This window comes from Heloderma suspectum, chromosome 4 (assembly GCF_057233095.1).
Source record: "Heloderma suspectum isolate Gila_16-S chromosome 4, 16-S_ref, whole genome shotgun sequence".
Lineage (NCBI taxonomy): Eukaryota > Metazoa > Chordata > Lepidosauria > Squamata > Helodermatidae > Heloderma > Heloderma suspectum.
In genome coordinates, this window is record NC_139461.1 from 77698411 (window position 1) to 77720124 (window position 21714).

The following is a 21714-nucleotide window of genomic DNA, read 5'->3' on the forward strand; positions in this document are numbered from 1 at the left end:
CTAACCAGCCTGCCTTTTATAATTATTACTATTTAATTGATTTGTAACCTACCTTTCTGCCAAGAAAATGGCTCTCATGGTAACTTACAATCATAGATAAATATGATTAAATAATAAGATTTAAAATAATTGATTAAAACGATAAGAAAACAAATACATTATAAACACAAACACATTAAACACATTTGTCATTGGATGTCTTGCTTTACATCCTGTTGCATTGGAGATCTAATTGGCTGGGATGTAGGCAGGGTCTTCTCTGTAATGGCACCAGGTTATGAATTTCCTTCCCTGGGAGGCCCAATTGGCCATCTTAATATTGGCAATCAGATGCATTATTAAGACCATTTTTCCCATCGTGCCTTCAGTTAGTCCCCCCTCCCCATTGTTTTATGTAACTCATACATTGTTTTATGTATCTCATTTGGCAATGGCAGCTGGCACAAGGCCTCAGATGTTGAATGAAGCATGTGTTGGTCCTTAAGGTATCTGGGTCTCAAGTTGTGTACGCTTTAAAGGTAAAAACCAGCACCTTGAATTGAACCCAGATACAAACAAGTAACCAGTGCAGATTGAATAAGATAAGAATAATATGTTCTTATCATATGTCCCCAACTAGTAACCTTGCAGCACAATTTTCCACCAGTTGAAGTTTCTGAATGCTTTTACAGTCGTATAACCTGGAGCTAACCAGAGTATGGTGAAGTCGGACTTTGTGAAAAGGGGCATAGTTGACATACCAGCCTAAGTTGAAAAAAGGTGGTCCTAGCCACCTGCACATCAAGAAAAAGTGCTGTATCAAGGAGCAACACCAAGCTACAAACTTTTTAGGAGCACTTCAGCCACATCCAAGACAAGTTACACACCTTAAACCCTCTCACCAACAGTTTGGATTAAGTTTCAGCTTACTGTATCCATTCCGTTCCTTCAAAGCTGACAAGCAGGGGTTCAGGGCTTCTACTGCCTCTCCACGATCAGACATAAATGTAGAGGTGGGTGTCATCTGTTTACTGATGACCACAGCCCAAACGTCTGCTAGGTGACTTCATCCAGCAGTTTCTTGTAGATGTTGAACAACATGGGAGATAAGATAGAACCCTGTGGAACCCCATATGCTATACGACAAGGAGTAGAGCAGTTGACCCCAGCATTACCATCTGCCCCCCCCCCGGCGAATGAATAGAATAAGCTCAAAACAGTGCTTCCTGTACTCATTCCTACAAGGCAGTCTAGAAGGATCCTATGGTTGATGCCACTGAACAGAACTGAGAGGTCCAGGAGAATTAACAGGGTTGCATTTCCCCATCCATCCCCATTGTAGATGGTTTTAGTTTATGTTTTGAGTTTAGTTTATGTTGTGAGTTTTCCTTGAGAGTTTATGTTTTGAGTTTAGTTTATGTTGTGAGTTTACCTTGAGAGTCTTGGGATGGAAAGGTGGCAGAAATAATAGTTAATTGGAAGGGTGGAAACGCCAGCAGTTACTCAGTTCTGTCTCTAGCACTAATTGGAACATATAGGTCTTTGGTTAGGCACAGAAAGTATTGTACAGTTATTTTTGAGTTTATTCTAATGGACCAACATTTTTTAAAATTGCAAATACAAATCAACTTCGTATTTGTTTACTTTCCGAAATCTGTCCATGTCACCACTTCTTGCACCGAAAATGAAACATACGTTTCATTCCATTTCCATGCTGTGCCTTCCCTCTTTAGCTATCGTTATGTCCTTCTTTAGCCATCTGCAACTCTGGGAGTAGTGTATGTTGTAGAATATCCTGAAGCGTTCTGTTATAAACTGAAACATAACTTTGGTTTGAAAGACGCCTTCACGTCATGTAATTAAATAGATGGTGACTGTAAGCTCTATGTATTTTAATATATATTTCTATATATTTTTTAATATTTTCCCTTAATTAAGATGGTGAATAATAGTGAGCTTCTTAATAAAAGTAATATGATGAAAGGCATTGAAACCCCTCTTTCGAATGAATTTTTAAGCAATAAAGAACATAAACATTTTTCATCTCTTTTATAGGCAGGCTGTCTTGTTTGGAAGCTGAATTTTGCAGTACAAAAAGCTCCTTGGGCAAATAAGCTTGTTCCTTAGCCATTAAAAAGGATATTGCAAGCATCAGGATTAGTTTTGTCATATGTGGCATTAAAATATCTAATCTGTTGATTCTGGGATTTGTATTCCTTTCTTGTCACGTTGTCTAAAACAGAAAAAGTCACCAGATAGTATTGTTAATGCAGAACCCCTTGAAGTTTCTCTCCCAGTAACCCAGCTGTTAATGCATTTAATTGGTCCTCCCAGAGTTTGTTTGAAATATTGATAGATTTTAAAAACATCTGTAAATTATAAATAATGTTCAAAGTTCACATTTCTCTTTTGAATGCCCATTACAGAGTATTAGTTTTCACGCAGTTAAATAAGTTATGAGACAAATGAGTGAGTTTAATGTGGGGCCACTGATGTGAAAAAATGTGGTGGTTGTATTATTAAAGTTGTAGCTTTTCCAAAATTGTTTATATTTCTTTTGAGAATAAATTGAGGAAATTGTGTAATAATGAGACTTTAACGTATTAACATCTGTGTTAAAAAGTATAATGATGCATTCTCCTTGAACACCATACATGTTCTGGGGCTACTTAGAATTATGCGGACACAATGGATGCTGAGCATAAAATAACAATTGATGGTTTTGTGAAAAAAAGGAATCATTTGCTGTGTGATTGTTACATGTATTGTGCATTATCTACATACCTTGGCTGTTGAGCAAGTTTCAATTTTGTGATGTAATGAGAACATTATAAAAAGAATTCCCCAGTTATTAACATATGCTCATGCCCAGTATTGCATTTTATTTCAGTAGTACCTGAGCATTCTTAATTTGCTCACACCTTCACCATTCCTTGAGATGCCTTGTATTTTCAAGGTAGCTTTCTAGACAATTAGTCGCACTTAGATAATAATAAAGTATATCGTACCCTGCAATCTGAATCAAGCATTGCAAGCTATATGATATGTAATACCCTTGACACAAAAATACTCTTTAACGGAAGTATGGTTTTAAAGCACCAGATGTCTACTATCTGTCTGGTTAACTGACTTGCCTGGGTCAGATTTTTTAATTCTCTATTTAATATCATTTAATTTTGCATTGGAATATATGTCAAAAGTGTGTGTGTTTATGCACAGTATCCCTGCTTTAATGTTTGTGTACATGTAAATATGCATATAAGTCTAGGGATATGATATACTGGTATGTCTGCTTTTGTCCCACAGCTAGAATATATTGCTTTGTCAATTCTTTTTCTGTACAGTATTTTCTTCGAAAGTAACCATTGTTGTAAATCCTGTCTCTGTTAAGGAACCTTACTAGGTTGTACTTGCACATACATCATATTGAGCCCCCTGGGCCCAAGGACAGTTATGGGCCCAAGGACAGGTCTGCTGTTACAGTTAACTAGCCCAGGTAGCAAAAATATATCAGCAAGACCTGCAATTGGGAGGTGTCTGGCCCTCCGATGTACTGTATTTTCTTTTTGATCATGTAGTAATCCAGCAGCTATAGGCTGCTTGGTGACTCCTAATTTTAGAAGAAAGCAATGTATTTTCCTGGACCTAAGATACAAAAGTGGGAAACTAGAGATTACTGTTTTGCTTTAGATATAGGTTGTGCATTCTTGTTCAAATGGTTCCACATGGTTACTCATATTGGTAATCGACCAGGCGAACCACCTGGTGGGAAAGTCTAACAAGCAACAACAAGAATTGTTGAGAGGCCTCCTCACTTGCAGCTTGAAGCCGGTGAGGTTATATCTGATGGGGGAGAATGTCCCTCAACTGCTGGCATCCTTGGTGGTGAAACCTTGATGTGATGTATTTCCCCTCCCACCCAAAAAGATAAAGAAAAGAAGTTCTGTAAGGGCTGATAAAGAAGGAGACTTAAGAGCCAAGTGACACGTTATACTAATCACATGGTGTGTAGCTGAGGGTTAGCATTTTATTTACTCTAGTGTAAGCACACATGGCCCCAATTTGGATTGGGACTACTGCACTCCAGAAGGGGAGGTTTACACTGCAGTAAATAACAGTACACTACATGCTATACGATTAATGTTATGTGTAGTTAGTTCTAAAGCAACTGAAGCAACGAAGTGGCCACCAGCCTATTAATTCTGTTGTAGGAAATTGAACGTGAGGCAAAATACCTCCTTTGTCTCTTAAGAGAATGTGCCCACAGCCATATGCAGCCTTATGTGGATGTTTTTTCCCTGTGATAGTACTCTTGGCTTCAGCAGCCACAGGTAGATTTTATGGCCTACTCTTCTTCAGTCACCAGGTAACAAATGAATGTAGCCCTAGTCCAGTGTCATTGGCTCTGGTGTTTGGGCACACTCTTGGTCAGGACTCAGGAGTTCACCCATTTTAGCTATATAATTAGAGACTGATTTTATTAAACAGTACTGTTCTCAATTTTTGTTCACAGTGAACCTCTCTAAATGATGAAAATAAAACTCAGTTTCCTCATCTTTGGCAACCTCGAATGCCCAAAGTTCTAATACGAAGCTCAAGCCAACTTGCAGCTGTGAGCTGGGACGGAAGATCTCTCCTCTCTTTGCAAGACAAAAGTAGCCTTTACTTTTGGCAGAAGTAGAGAGGGGGGAAAAGATTGTACTGAGAGGAGAGTCACACGAGAAGACGTCCACAGCTGCCCCATAGGTCCTTATCATATATCCAAGAGCAAGCTCAGGCTTATATTACCCTGATGGTCTGGTGGGTTGGCATAAGACCATGCCTTATGATCCAGTTGGGGCACAAGCAAAAGGTGGGCTGAATCAGGGAGGAAATTGCAGTTCTAGAAAGCACTGTTGCCTCCTTTGGAGAGAGCTTGCTTTCAAGGAACAAAGATATTGGTAATTGGATTTAATAGAACGTGTCCTCCCCCAAAAACAGTGACTTGCCCCACTTGACCAGGTATGCAACCCCATAACTAGCATGCATGTCAGTGATTTCGTTTGGAGGCACGACTAATTTTAAAAGGGGCTTAGAGCCATTTCCATGTTCTTTGTGTTTATTTTTTTTCCTTTGAGCCAATTATAGAGTAGCATTTTCAAAAGCACTCAAGCCACTGTTGACTTGGATCATAAGCCTGTTAAGAGCTTTGCTGATGTTAGCCAAAAGTGAGATTATCTCTCTCTCATATATATATATATATATATATATATATATACACACACACACACACACATACACATATAAAGGGGAGAACAGAGCTCCTAGTTTTCTGCTTGCAAAATAGTCCAGACCAAATGTGTGTATGTCATGCACCTTTCTGATGCTGAGCCACCTTGTTCAGAAGCAGCTCTGTTAATTCAGTGAGCAGCACTGGGGGATAAGATCACTTTCAAGACTTCACAACTATTGAGGTTGGCACATGAATGGTTGGCTGCTTGTACCACAGAGGTGCTTTGTGCTTTGATGCCTCCTCCCTCCCACCCCTGTGGAATAACTCCTTCTGGTATTACTTCACTTTTCTGTTAGCAGAGCACTTTCCCCATAAATATGACTGAACAGGTGTTACTTTGCCACTAACTGAGTTTCCAGCTGTCCTCCTCCAACACAGACGGGGCAAAAATCTGTTGTTTGGTCCTGTTAGGCAGACTAGAGTGCTCTCAAGCCTGAGACAGAGGTCTTTCTTGCAGGATATGGTAGTTTTGTTGCCAGAAGATGGCCAGGAAGGCCTGGCTGGCTAACAAAGACAGTCCTTCAGCAGCTGGGTGTAGTTCCAGCTTTGCATTCCCTTTGGCAGCGGCACAGAGAGTGCTGCAGTATGGCCAGCCAGCAAAATTAGGAAATAAGAACTTCTTTTATTTACTCAGGCTGCTGAATCATGGGCATTCCTGTCTGCTTGGAGAAAAGTCAGGCAGCTCTACTTTCCACTGGAAGTCTCAAGAGTGTTTGGTACTTTCATCTCGGAGTGTTCACACACTTGTTTTAATGTGCTTTATGGAAATGGTGAAATTCAGCAAGCAAGGGCTGCTGTTGGAAGAAAGAAGCTCCTGCCCCCCCCCCAACCACCAGTGCACTGACTACTCAGTTCAAACGTGCATCTTTAAATAGACTTCATAGGCCTGGCTGTTGATTTCTAGCAAATTTTTCAGTTGCACTAGCTAGGCCTTGCTTTAGAAGTTAGCCGGTATGAAGTGCCTGGTTCCCGAAATTAAAAATTAACATGGACATGCTAAATGCATCACATTGAAACACAGAATCCTTGCTGTTACACAAAAAAGGCATTTACAGTAAGTAGCACTTAGTGGCTGGTAAGATTTAAAAGAAAATATGCACACATACACACACAGAGACACACACAGAGTCGATTTAGAAAATGTCATATCTCCTCTCCAAACCCCCGTAAAATCCTCTGTGGAATACTTCAGGATATAGTCTGCAAGCGACTCCCACTGCTACCTCTGAGAAGTGATATATGTGTGCCCATAGAATTTTTAAAACACAGTTATGTATAAAAGTATAAGTTCATATGAATTACTTTGGTTTCCATCAGCATGCCAGAATGTATATTTTTGTTTTCCCACATAGAATTCGTAGTATACCACTGCTGTATTGTCAGGGAGGAACTTATACATGACTTTATAGTACATGATTCTTTGTACTGACATTTTGTTTCAAAAAATGGAGCAGCTGAGATGGCAGTTTGATGCAGCTTCCACTTGCCATTACATGGTGTTCCTTGCTGAAAATCCCCTCAGCTCTTTTACCCCAATTGCCAAAGGGATACAAGCCTTATGGCAGGAGCTCATTGCTTTACCTTGATGGCTGCAACATTGTTCACCTAGCTTCCCAAAGCTTCCCAACAACAACACTGTTGTTTCTGCCCAGTGTTTAGAGTAAACATGGCTGCCACTGCAAATTTCCCATGTGTTTTAGAATTGCTAGTTCCATATCCTTTTTGGAGCCCTTGCTTCACCAGTGTTTGGGCTTGATAATATACAACAAAAAGATGCCTTACATTCTACGTGTAATTGCAGAATGGCAACACAAGGCTCACAGGTCTGCTTCAAGGCCCCCTCCTGTGCAACTCCAAGCAGACATTACACGGTACAGAAGAGGTGATCCTCTATGTGGATTTTTCCTTGTAGATTTCACCCACTTTGTATGTGCAGAGTTGCTTCCTCTTCCCACCCCCACTTTCCCCAGGAAATTCTTGTTAATTTCTATTCATGCCAAATGGGAAATCTTACCAGGTATCAATGCAGCAAGAGATCCCTTTACAGTGTAGAAAATGTAGAATTTCACGTTTAAAATAGAGTTGCAATAATTAGCTTTCTGCCGTCTTAATATTGTTTTAAATGAGATATCCTTATAACACTAAGGGTTATTATTCCACTGAATCATTTTGGGCCTGATTCATAAGAATTCGTCAGGGCTGCTTCTGAAGTTCATTAATCTTCCCTTTTTTCCTTCATTTTGTTGTTTTTGTTTTGCGCCTGATGTAAAAGTTTAAAGAAAATGAGAAGAAAGCAAAGGGAATTCGTTTTTTGTAAGGAAAGAAAGAGAATATTCAAACTATAAGCAAACCGGCTTATATTTTTCCACACTTGAACACAGCCTTGGAAGTCTGAGGAAAACAGTTACATTATTAGGTAAAGTGATCAGACATAGCTATGAAAACAAAATTATTTTAATACAGTATCAGCAATGGTACACTGTCTCAAACACTCACCATATATTTCTACAAATATTTATATAGCAATATTTTGTGTTTCTATAGGATGAACATTCAGTTCTGTTAAAAAGAGGGATTGCAAGGGGTTGCGAAACCTATTTCTTGCATCAAAGAACTTGCTGTTTCTCTGTCACAACATTGATCAATTCATATTTGTGCTGTGCTGAAAATTTCTCCCACTTCTTTTTTCGACCATTCTCATTCAGTTTGATAGAAGAGAAATTGCTTTCAAAAGAAATTCAGTGATGAAGAAATTTTGGGGAAAGTCTCATTGGTTGTGTTTGGGTTTCTTGGGCTTACCTTACTTAGGAGGTGGCCGAGGAGTGAGCACCAGTGCCCTGTTTTTCATTGTACATTGAAATTTTTCATTTTTCATCTCTCTGGCTGCCTGTAGCCTCCTCAGCTTCCTAAACTTCAAACCCAGTTTAAGGCGCCATGAGGTAATTCCTGCCGTGGGGCTTTTTCAGATCAGGATGTGCAGGCAGCCTGGGAGGCTAGCTGTGATTAGGTAAGCTCAAAAACACCACAGGCATAAGTTATAAAACATCCTGAATGAGGCAGAACAGTGGAAGCCTCTTCTTCCCCCATTTATGGAGGAAGAAAACTTTCAGGAAATTGGAGGACAGATTTTGGCAGAGCACTAATTCCACCTCATCCCTGGAGCCAATTTGCATCCACCTGCATTAGGGGCCAGCTGGCCAGCACAGTTGATGCTGCTGCAGCACAACCCCCCCCCCCTGAACCCTTACCAAAAAAGAAAGAAGCTATGCTAAAATCCCTACCAATGGGGAGCCCTACCTGAGAAACTTGAGAATTTCTCCTCCCCCTGGAGAAATTTGGTAAAAGTGTCTCCCAAATTTCTCTGCCCCCAAGGAAGGTAGAAAAATTCAAGAGGGCATTTGCGCACAGCTCTAATTCATATGTTAGAAACATGCAGCACACAACAGATATTGAGAGCTATTCGACTATATAGTAACAGCTGCAAGGATTCTTTATGCTAAATTGAGAACTTCTAAGTAAACATACTTAGGATTGTGCAGCATGTTAGGATCAAGGAAAGCAGACAAAAATGTAATCAGTTTAGTGAAAGCAGGCATTCATTTATTACTTTTTGGAACCACATAGCGAGATCTTGACAGATGTTAAGCATGTAGATCAGCTTTTCCCAACCTGTTGTCGTCCAGATGTGTTGGACCACAACTCCCATAATCCCACAGGCAGCAAGGGGATTATGGGAATTGTAGCCCAACACATCTAGAGGGCAACAGGTTGAGGAAGGCTGATATTGGATATTACATTTTTCCTAATAAATGTACTTTGTTGTTGTTGTTCAGTCGTTAAGTCGTGTCCAACTCTTCGTGACCCCATGGACCATAGCATGCCAGGCCTTCCTGTCCTGCGTTCTCTCCCGGAGTGTCCTCAAGTTCATATTCATTGCATCGGTGATGCTATCTAGCCATCTCATCCTCTGCCATCCCCTTCTCCTTTTGCCTTCAATCTTTCCCAGCAGCAGGGTCTTTTCCAGGGAGTTTTCTCTTCGCATTTGGTGGCCAAAATATTTGAGCTTCAGCTTCAGTATCTGTCCTTCCAATGAGCAGTCAGGGTTGATTTCCTTTAGGACTGACTGATTTGACCTCCTTGCAGTCCGGGGACTCGTAAGAGTCTTCTCCAGCACCACAGTTCGAAAGCATCAATTCTTCAGCGCTCAGCCTTCCTTAGAGTCCATCTCTCACAGCCATATGTTACTACTGGGAAAACCATAGCTTTGATTAGACGGACCTTTGTCGGCAAGGTGATATCTCTGCTTCTTACTATGCTGTCTAGGTTTGCCATAGCTTTCCTCCCAAGGAGCAAGTGTCTTTTAATTTCATGGCTACAGTCACCGTCTGCGGTGATCTTGGAGCCCAAGAAAATAAAATCTGTCACTGCTTCCATTTCTTCCCCTTCTATATGCCAGGAAGTGATGGGGCCAGATGCCATGATCTTCGTTTTTTTTTAATGTTGAGTTCAAACCAGCTTTTGCACTCTCCACTTTCACCCTCAACAAGAGGCTCTTTAGATCCACTTCGCTTTCTGCCATTAGGGTGGTATCATCTGCGTATCTGAGGTTGTTGAGAATTCTCCCGGCAATCTTAATTCTGACCTGTGATTCATCCAGCCCGGCGTTTCTCATGACGTACTCTGCATATAAGTTAAATAAGCAGGGTGACAATATGCAGCCTTGTCGTACTCCTTTCCCAATTTGGAACCAATCGGTTGTTCCATGTCTGGTTCTTCCTGTTGCTTCTTGACCCTCGTACAGGTTTCTCAAGAGACAGGTAAGGTGGTCTGGTACTCCCATCTCTTTAAGAATTTGCCAGAGTTTGTTGTGATCCACACAATCAAAGGCTTTAGCTTAGTCAATGAAGCAGAAAGAAGACGTTTTTCTGGAATTCTCTTGCTTTCTCCATGATGCAGCAAATGTTGGCGATTTGATCTCTAGTTCCTCTGCCTCTTCGGAACCCCGCTTGTACTTCCAGTAGTTCTCGGTTCACATGCTGCTGAAGCCTAGCTTGTAGGATTTTGAGCATCACCTTGCTGGCATGTGAAATGAGCGCAATTGTATGGTAGTTTGAACACTCTTTGGCGTTGCCCTTCTTTGGAATTGGAATGTAAACTGACCTTTTCCAGTCTTGTGGCCACTGTTGAGTGTTCCAAATGTGTTGGCATATTGAGTGCAGCACTTTAACAGCATCATCTTTTAGGATTTTAAATAGTTCAGTTGGAATATTGTCATCTCCGCTAGCTTTGTTGTTACTAATGCTTGCTAAGGCCCACTTGACTTCACTCTCGAGGATGTCCAGCTCAAGTTCAGTGACCGCACTATCATGGCTATCAGGGACATTAAGATCTTTCCTGTATAGTTCTTCTGTGTATTCTTTCCACCTCTTCTTAATCTCATCTGCTTCTGTTAGGTCCCTGCCTTCTTTGTCCTTTATCACGCCTGTCTTTGCACAAAATGTTCCCTTGATATCTCCGATTTTCTTGAAGAGATCTCTAGTCTTTTCCATTCTATTGTTTTCCTCGATTTCTTTGCATTGTTCATTTAAGAAGGCCTTCTTGTCTCTCCTTGCTATTCTCTGGAACTCTGCATTCAGTTGGATAGATCTTCCCCTTTCTCCCTTGCTTTTCGCTTCCCTTCTTTCCTCTGCTACTTGTAAAGCCTCATCAGACAGCCACTTTGCTTTCTTGCATTTCTTTTTCTTTGGGATGGATTGAGTTGCTGCCTCCTGAACAACGTTACGGACCTCCGTCCATAGTCCCTCAGGCACTCTGTCTATCAGGTCTAATCCCTTAAATCTATTTGTCACCTCCACTGTATATTCATAAGGGATATGATTTAGGTCATACCTGAATGGTTTAGTGGTTTTCCCTACGTTCTTCAATTTAAGCCGAAATTTTGCAGCAAGAAGCTCATGATCTGAGCCACAGTCAGCTCCAGGTCTTGTTTTGACTGACTGTATAGAGCTTCTCCATCTTTGGCTGCGAAGTATATAATCAATCTGATTTTGATATTGGCCATCTGGTGATGTCCATGTGTAGAGTCGCCTCTTGTGCTGTTGGAAAAGAGTGTTTGCTATGATCAGTGTGTTCTCTTGGCAAAATTCTATTAGCCTTTGTCCTGCATCATTTTGTACACCAAGGCCATGCTTGCCTGTTATTCCGGTGATTTCTTGACTTCCTGCTTTAGCATTCCAGTCCCCTATGATGAAAAGGACATCTTTTTTTGGTGTTAGTTCTAGAAGGTGTTGTCGGTCTTCATAGAACCAATCAACCTCAGCTTCTTCGGCCTCAGTGGTTGGGGCATAGCCTTGAATTACTGTGATGTTGAATGGTTTGCCTTGGATTCGTACTGAGATCATTCTGTCGTTTTTGAGATTGTACCCCAGTACTGCTTTTCCCACCCTTTTATTGACTATGAGTGCTACTCCATTTCTTCTAAGGGATTCTTGCCCACAGTAGTAGATAGAATGGTCACCTGAATTAAATTCGCCCATGCTTGTCCATTTTAGTTCACTGATTCCCAAGATGTCGATGTTCAATCTTGCCATCTCCTGTTTGACCACCTCCAGCTTACCTTGATTCATTGATCTTACATTCCAGGTTCCTAACCAATATTGTTCTTTACAGAATCGGATTTTCTTTTCACCACCAGACACATCCACAGCTGAGTGTCCTTTTGGCTTTGGCCCAGCCGCTTCACTCTTTCTGGCATTACTTGGAAATTCCCTCTGCTCTTCCCCCATAGTATATTGGACACCTTCCGACCTGAGGGGCTCATCTTCCGGCGTCATCTCTTTTAGCCTTGTGATACGTTCCATGGGGTTTTCTTGGCAAGAATACTGGCGTGGGTTGCCATTTCCTTCTCCAGTGGACCACATTTTGTCAGAACTCTCCACCATGACCTGTCCGTCTTGGGTGGCCCTGCACGGCATAGCTTATGGCTTCACTTAGTTACGCAAGCCCCTTCACCACAACAAGGCAGTGATCCATGAAGGGGAATAAATGTACTTACTAGTTTCTTAACATTTAAACCAGGAATTTGCAGTATCACGAGGAAGGGGCTGGTACATTTCCACCACTGCACATTTTTGCTTGGAAAGGGGAAAAAATTGTTTTTAAGAAGCCTCTAGGCATGTGCATTTGTTAAAATTTTGTCTTGCTTTTGGTGTTTAAAACAAAAAAAGTATACCCCTATACCTCAACAAAATGAAGCCGTTCCATTTTAAGCCCCAGCTGTTTGATGTTATTCAGTGCTCATCACAGAGCATGAATTATTTTTACTTGAAATCCTTTTCCTCCTGCCACTTATACTTTAAGGATAGTAGACATGAGTGAGAAAGAGTGTGCTTTTTTTGGGTGGAGTGTCATGGAAAGGGCAGGGGACTTGGAAAGAATGCTCAGGACTTGATTCTCCAAGGATCCCAGCCATGCGCCTGGAGGCTTTCTCCTCCCTTCCTGGCTGAGCACTTCAGAAGGGAGGGGAAGCCTTTCCGTCTTGTCAGCTCATGCCCTGAGGAGCTATAATCCAGCAGGCAGGAAATATTTCAAGATGGCCCTTTCCCCTAAAGAGCCAGCCCAAAGGAGAAGAACTTGTCAAGGGGTGAGGGTGGTGTGGGACAAAGGAGAGAAGCAAAGGGATGGTGACTGTAGGATTTCCAGAGGTCCAAAATTCTGTCAAGGGACCTGTGTGGACAGTATAGATATAAATTGCATATATAATGTGTGTGTCTCTCTCTGTGTGTGCATGTATGTGCATGTGCATCATATATAGACCTAACGTATGTATGTATGTATTTATTTTTATTGCATTTTTATACTGCCTTTCTGGGATCAATCAAGGTGGTTTACAAAAATCCCAAAAATACGAATGATAAACAAATGCAAACATAGTATGCACATTAAGATTTCCCAGATGAAAATGTTAAATTGTGGGAAAATGTGGCTCCATGTTGTTAAAATTAGGGGGCAAACCTTATATTCTGTATTTTTGTGGGTTTTAAAGAGGGCAATTTGTTTTCCATGAGGTTGTGATGCCCTGAATTAAGGTGAAAAACCTTGTCCTTTCCCTCAAACCTCTCAGTGACTTTGCCTCCCCACTCCTTATCTCTCAGCTCCTATATCAGTTCTTAATGCCAATTGAAAGCTTTTTCTTCTTCTTTAAACCCATGTTTAATGGAACCATGCCCATGTTCCTTTCCTCTTGGCTTAGAATAGTCTCAAGTTGCCAAGTCATCATTAACAATGAGGTGGCATTATGGAAACCCTGTAGTTGGAAGGAATGGCCAGATACCATCCTGTTCAGCTCATGAACCAATCATGTTTTTGTGAGCATGCTTTTTGGGTGCCCACAAAACCTCTGGGGAAGGGCAAATTTCAGGAAGCAAGTGGGGTGGGGTGTGTATGTTAAACCTCCTCTCCCTGCATGCGGTAGTCATGATATGGATGAGGGCACTGCATGCTTGCTGTAGAGTAAGTAAGAAAGAGAGGGTCAGCTGCATGCTATGTATTTAACGTAATGTGTAGTTTGACCTTAAAAATGCTTCTCTGACAGAACACCTGAGAGTTGAAAGAAAACCTTGTTTCATTAGGGAAAACCTAAGGAAGATCTGCCTCCCATGCTACCCCCTCAAACCCCATATTGATAGGCTGCCTAAGCTCTCTAGCTGGTAACCCCACTGAATGTGTGTGTGTGTGTGTATGGAACAGTTTGAACAGTGGAACAGTTTGAGGAATCAGGCATAATTTGTGGAAAGCCTCTCTTTCGGAGTAATAAAGAAGAGGACACAATCTTGCACTTAAAAGCATTGTTTCAATGGGCAAGGATCCAGGAATGGTGTTGGTTGTTTTCTCAGAGTTAGATGGTTGCTGTCTGGCATTGATAGTGAGATGGTGTTGTTATCGGTTTTGAGATGCAGGAAAGGGACAAATCCTCATCTGTTTCCTGTGGATAAGCAAAAGGTTCATAATCTAGTAAAATCTTGTTACTTTAAAGAAAGCAGACTTGGAATGTTTTTCTGTAAAGCAATTCTAGCCATTACGTGTTGTACAATAACTTGCTTTTTAGAGACTGTAGAGTTTAAGGAATTCTATATTTTTTGTAACACACATTTAATAAACACTTTCCCCAGGGGCTTATTCAGTCTTTTTTTAAAACAGCTTATCCTAACTGACGTTTTGTTGTAAGAAAAATTATGACAATATTACCTATCAAATAAAATAAACTGTTGTTGTTGTTGTTGTTATTATTATTATTATATTTATACCCCACCTTTTTCCCAGTACTGGGACATGAGGCGGCTTACAAAAATTAAAACATATATAATTTTTCTTTACTTCCATTGTCAGGTGCTTCATTGCTATTTCATTAAGAGTCAATACTCTGGCATGTTTTCCTGTTGAAGTCTCATTGGAATGAATGGGTCGTTCTCTTGTACAGCTTCCATTCATTTCAGTGGGCTTGTGGAAGAAAACCTTCTGGTGGATTGGGCTCTAAATAATTATCAGTCCATTCTCCCAAAATAGATAAACAAGAATACTTAAACTTATGCTGGTTTAATATCATTCATTTTAATATATCAGAATACAAGTATTCTGAATTAACTTTGAATTCTCTTTGAAGCCAGCAGTAAGGGGGCAAGCGTATATTTGCCAGGTGGCAGGATGAGAAGCCATAGCGAGTGGCGTAATTGCTACTCTATAGGTGGAGAGGGAGGTCTGTTGGCAGGACGACACTTGCACTACTGGAGGTCCCCAGCACCCTTGCAGAAAGCTCCACCACTGTAGATGCCCTGCCAGCAGTGTTCCGCTGCTGCTGATGGACAAAATGGGGCATGTTGGGGCAGCCGTGGATGCAAAGCCCCCTCATTCCCCCAACACACCAACAAAATTGGCCTGAAACTAAGCCAGCCCTGTGGTCAGCAGGGAGGACAATCAACATTTTTGCCCCGTGCCACTTTAGCCACAGCAGCCTGGCTGTAGATGTGGTGGTTGCTCTGCCATGCGATCTCCCCACCCGCAAGAATAGGATTGTTTTGTGAGGGCGCAATCCTATGCATGTTTAGGTTGGGGAATGCTGGGAGATGTAGGACTTTTTTTTCTGTCTAAACATGCATAGGATTGCACCCTAAATCACTTTAAGATTTCTCTGTTTTCAGTGGTTTGTGTACTGGGTCAAGGTGGTCCATCTAAAAGGAAATCTACATACATTTTTATAGCCCAAATCCCACAAATGAGGTAGTATAGCAGCTCAGTAGTTTGGGTTACTATTTGGCTTATGTTCGTGTTTGTCTTTTCATTGTTACTCATAAATCTTTCAGCTTTTACCATAATAATTTGTCATTTGTTCCTGTTTCCAGTTTTTTCTTACAACTTGCTTTGTCTATGATCACCTCAATGTTCAGGCTCTGTTTTACTAAGGAAGTTCAGCCAGTAAGGTTTTTTACAAAGAGGAAGAAATGGTGAGCAACCTCTTGAACTTTAAAAGAACAAAATACTCTGCTAGAATCTAGCTTTTGTGAAGTTTACTCTTTTCACTTAACCCTGGCTGACTCAGTAAATCTAATACCTACCCCTGATTCATGTATTAATCTGTTTCTGGTTACTAATTTATCCTGAGTACACATGGGGACCCACAACAAAAGGTTGCAGGGTACAGCAGCTCTTATCTGGAATACTCCTGTTCAGGGATCCAGCCAGCCTTGAACAAGGAGCACTGTAGTATTATTCTAGGCTCACAGGAGGGAGAGGTGGGATGGCGGGTGGGGGAGAGAAGAAAGGGCACTTCCTCACACTCCTGAAACCTTCTAGTGTGCGCTTGCTCTCTCTCTCTCTCTCTCTCTCTCTCTCTCTCTCTCTATATATATATATATATATATATATATAAAAAGTTCAGGTTTGAACATGGCTGCCTCATACCTAAATATTTTATTGCTACATAGAGGGAGCGGGGCAAGGTGAAAGTTCCCCATATAGTGTGGGGAGGAGAGTTGTTTAACCTTATGGCACACCCGTCCCCTCTCCCTAACACCTCTGGGGTACTGTAAGCTGTTAGGAGCTCAAGCAGACAAATTCCCTTCCCCTGCCATTCTTCTTCACCACCAGCCCTCCACCAACTAATGCCCGTAACCTTCCCCTTAACATCATTTCATAGCTCCTGGAAGTGGCCCTTGTTGGACAATATGGGACCAACAACATCTCCTTTGAACTTATAGTACTGTGTGCTGAGGTAGTCCACCCAGTATCTTTATTTTTGGATGGCCTCATTTCACTTCAAAACTAATGGGCATTGGACCACCTGAGTTTGGTATTAGAGGGAATGATTGATGAAACTATCCTTGTTTTCCAGCACTGAAGACATCATTACCATTATGCTTTTATTGATGGTGTCTTCTTTAATTCTTGTATTTGAGCATGAAAATTCATAATAATCTACCAAACCATGTTGTTTTCCGGACAAATGTCATTTTTTAAAAAAGTTAGACAGTTAAATTACCTTTTTATTAAATACTAAGTATGTAGGTGACTCTTAATTTTTCAATACTTTTCTAATACTTTCTTTTTTCAGTTGAGCCTTCAGATGTTCCCATAATATGCAAATCATTTTACAGTGGATACAAAAGAAACATTAAAGATATTAAAATCTGCATTTTAATAAAGTTGTCCATGTATAATATATGGCGGGCAACTAAGAATAATAAAAAGTAATAAAAGGGTAATGTTGGAACAGACCTATTTCATAGCTTTGCCTTGTTTTATAATCTGATTTAAAATAGTATTGTATAAAATATGATGAGTGTGGGTCTAAAAAGGTAGCACATCCATGTTTTAACTGCATATGTATTTGAGTCTATTCTTGATAGAATGTATATATGTATCTGTCAAGTACAATCTGAACAGGAGGCCCTTAAACATTTGTTTCCCTTTCTCTCCTTTTTCAGATGGAGTAGACATTGAGGATGACCCTTCTTGCTCATGGCCAGCTTCTTCACCTTCCAGCAAAGATCAGACTTCTCCGAGCCATGGAGATGGTTGTGACTTCGGTGAAGAAGAAGGTGGCCCAGGACTGCCCTACCCATGCCAGTTTTGTGACAAGTCGTTTAGCCGCCTCAGCTATTTAAAGCACCACGAGCAAAGTCACAGTGACAAGCTTCCTTTCAAATGCACATATTGCAGCCGTCTCTTCAAACACAAGCGGAGCCGAGATCGCCACATCAAACTCCACACGGGAGATAAGAAGTACCACTGCAGCGAGTGCGACGCAGCATTTTCAAGAAGCGATCACCTTAAAATTCACTTGAAGACTCATACCTCTAACAAGCCATATAAGTGTGCCATTTGCCGGCGTGGATTCCTCTCCTCCAGTTCACTTCATGGACACATGCAAGTACATGAGAGGAACAAAGATGGTTCTCAGTCTGCCTCCCGGATGGAGGAGTGGAAAATGAAGGACACTCAGAAATGCAGTCAGTGCGAAGAAGGCTTTGACTTCCCTGAAGATCTTCAGAAACACATAGCAGAATGCCACCCAGAGTGTTCCCCGAATGAAGACCGAGCTGCTCTTCAGTGTGTTTACTGCCACGAACTCTTTGTAGAGGAGAGTTCGCTTGTGAACCACATGGAGCAGGCTCATAATGGAGTGGAAAAGAAACACATGTGCAGTATTTGCTCAGAGAACTTTCATACTGTTGAAGAGCTCTATAGCCACATGGATAGTCACCAGCAACCAGAATCGTGCAACCACAGCAACAGTCCCTCTTTAGTAACTGTTGGCTACACCTCAGTGTCTAGCACCACACCAGATTCAAACCTCTCAGTGGACAGTTCAACTATGGTAGAAACAGCTCCCCCGATAACAAAAGGCCGTGGAAGAAAACGGGCAGCCCAGCAAGTGGCGGATATCACTGGGCCCTCAAGCAAGCAAGCCAAGGTTACCTACAGCTGCATTTATTGCAACAAGCAGTTATTTTCAAGCCTTGCAGTATTGCAGATACACCTGAAAACTATGCATTTAGATAAACCTGAACAAGCCCATATTTGTCAGTATTGTTTAGAAGTGTTACCTTCTCTTTATAATCTGAACGAGCATCTTAAGCAAATACACGAAGCCCCCGATCCTGCGCTGATTGTTTCTACCATGCCTGCTATGATCTACCAGTGTAACTTCTGCTCAGAAGTTTTCAATGACCTCAACACTCTTCAGGAACATATTCGATGTACTCATGGATTTGCAAATCCAGCTGCTAAGGACAGTAATGCATTCTTTTGTCCTCATTGTTACATGGGGTTTCTTACTGATTCTTCTTTGGAAGAGCATATCAGACAAGTCCATTGTGATCTCAGCAGTTCCCGTTTTGGTTCTCCTGTACTAGGTACCCCCAAGGACCCAGTTGTGGAAGTATATTCTTGTTCTTATTGTACCAATTCTCCAATATTTAATAGTGTTCTTAAACTGAATAAGCATATAAAGGAGAACCATAAGAACATTCCGTTAGCGCTAAACTACATCCATAATGGAAAGAAGTCTAGAGCCATGAGCCCCTTATCTCCAGTGACTATAGAACAGACTTCATTAAAGATGATGCAGGCTGTAGGGGGTGCCCCTCCACGCCCTGCTGGTGAATACATTTGCAATCAATGTGGTGCTAAATACACTTCCCTGGATGGTTTTCAGACTCATTTAAAAACACATCTTGACACTGTTCTACCGAAACTGACCTGTCCTCAGTGCAACAAGGAGTTTCCAAACCAAGAGTCCCTGCTCAAGCATGTGACCATCCATTTCATGATAACCTCCACTTACTACATCTGTGAAAGTTGTGATAAACAGTTTACTTCAGTGGATGATTTGCAGAAACACCTGCTTGACATGCACACCTTTGTGTTTTTCCGTTGCACTTTGTGCCAAGAGGTGTTTGATTCGAAAGTCTCCATTCAGCTTCACCTGGCTGTGAAGCACAGCAATGAGAAGAAGGTGTACAGGTGCACATCGTGTAACTGGGATTTCCGAAACGAAACAGACTTGCAGCTCCACGTTAAACACAATCATCTAGAGAACCAAGGAAAAGTGCACAAGTGTATCTTTTGTGGTGAGTCATTTGGTACCGAGGTGGAGCTCCAGTGCCACATTACAACGCACAGCAAAAAATACAATTGTAAGTTCTGCAGCAAAGCATTTCATGCTATCATATTGCTGGAAAAACACCTGCGGGAAAAGCATTGTGTTTTTGAAACAAAAGCTCCTAATTGTGGAACCAATGGAGCATCTGAGCCAGTTCAGAAAGAAGAAGCAGAACTTCAGACCTTGCTGACAAACAGCCAGGAATCACACAATAGCCATGATGGCAGTGAAGAAGATGTTGATACATCTGAGCCTATGTATGGTTGCGATATTTGTGGGGCGGCCTATACAATGGAGTCACTTCTGCAAAACCACCAGCTGCGGGATCACAACATCCGACCTGGGGAAAGTGCCATTGTTAAGAAAAAGGCAGAGCTCATTAAAGGGAACTACAAGTGTAATGTGTGCTCTCGGACGTTCTTCTCAGAAAACGGACTCCGCGAACACATGCAGACTCACTTGGGTCCGGTGAAACACTACATGTGCCCTATATGTGGTGAGAGATTTCCATCTCTTCTGACTCTCACGGAACATAAAGTCACACATAGTAAGAGCCTAGATACAGGGAACTGCAGAATTTGCAAAATGCCTCTCCAGAGCGAGGAAGATTTTTTAGAGCATTGTCAGATGCACCCTGATTTGCGAAACTCCTTAACAGGATTCCGTTGTGTGGTATGCATGCAAACAGTGACTTCAACTTTGGAGCTGAAGATCCACGGGACATTCCACATGCAAAAGACAGGCAACAGTTCTGCGGTGCAAACTACAGGGCGAGTGCAGCATCTTCAGAAACTGTACAAATGTGCTTCTTGCCTGAAGGAATTTCGTTCAAAACAAGACTTGGTGAAACTCGACATCAATGGCTTACCATACGGTCTGTGCGCTGCCTGTGTTAATCTCAGCAAAAGTGGTAGTCCAAGTGTCAACATCCCTTCAAGCAGTAATAGACAAGGCATGGGCCAGAATGAGAACTTGAGTTCCACTGAGAACAAAAGCAAAGCAGGCGGGCTGAAGACTCGCTGTTCGAGTTGCAATGTTAAATTTGAATCAGAAAGTGAACTTCAGAACCACATCCAGTCAGTCCATAGAGAGCTCATTCCAGACAGCAATAGTACACATCTGAAAACACCACAGGTATCGCCAATGCCCAGAATCAGTCCATCGCAATCTGAGGAGGTAATTTGCTTTTTTTTTCTTTTGCTTAAAACATAAAACCAAACAGCAAACCTTTGATAAAAAAACTGCATCTTACCATTTTTTAAACATTTTTTGCTAGTTATCTGCCAGGATATGCTTAGTCTGAATGTGTGGTATATCTCCCATAGCCATTAGCTAGCTAGCAATTACTTGCTTCTTGATAAGCCTTGTGTTTTGGCTTGAGTGGTACAGAGTAGGACTAATTCCAGTCTCCCTAGGATATTGTCTTCTTTATCACTGAAGAGAATAATCTTCATGCCAGCACAACTGAGAGCTGGAATCTTAGCTGAGGTTCATTTTGAGTTGGAATCCCTTGTTCTGAGTTATGCTTACGGCACGGAGTGTTAATGACATAAAAGTAAACTACATCAAGCCAAAGCATTGGCATGCAGAGCGCTGTTTTTTGAAAATATTTGTGAGCAACAGAGCAGGAGGGCTATTTTTGTAAATTATGTTGTTGACATTAATTTTTCCCTGTCTTGCTCTACTTTGATTAAAAAGAAACGCCACAGTGTAACACCTACTTTTGCTAAAGGGCAAATTAGTCTTTTCATTGCAATTCAGTCTCTGTGTGTGTAGTATTTGTATGTGCTTTTTTATAAAACAGAATATCATGCTAGGCATTGGATGATTAACATTTCTTGCAGAATAATCTGTAACATAAAATTGTACAAATGTGAGTGTCCCATGGGGCTTTAACAAGATCACACTCTTATTCCAGATTAATTAATTTGCAATAAATGCTATGGCCTTGTTCTATTATCATAATCACTAACCCGAATTAGAATTGCCAAAGGGGGCATTCCCAAGCACACTTAAATGTACATTATTTAGCCCTTAACTTCCCTTTTGTTTACACAAGGGGCAGGAAACATATGGCCCATGGACCATATCCAGTCACTTTAAGTCTTGCTCCGCTATTCCCCACCTCACTCCACCATGTGTACATATCCTGCCGAGAGCCTGGAAGATGGTGACTTTGGGGAAACTAAGTAGCAATCATGGCCCGGGGAAAGCCATGGCAGGCCAGATACATCTGCTAGCCATGCGGTGTCCGTGCTTGGTCTATCTACATCATCAGCTTAGTTTAAAGAAAAAGAAAAAGGGT

The 21714-nt window shown here is 41.4% G+C and overlaps 1 protein-coding gene across 2 annotated transcripts in view; it reads left to right on the plus strand.

Moving 5' to 3' along the window:
* The window catches only part of ZNF521 (zinc finger protein 521), a 409617-nt gene that overhangs the window by 136149 nt on the left and 251754 nt on the right, over positions 1-21714 (plus strand). For both annotated transcript variants that reach the window (XM_084849674.1, XM_084849673.1), the window contains exon 5: positions 17230-20585. In XM_084849674.1, coding sequence (XP_084705800.1) covers positions 17230-20585 — 3356 coding nt within the window. The remainder of the gene's footprint in view (positions 1-17229; positions 20586-21714) is intronic.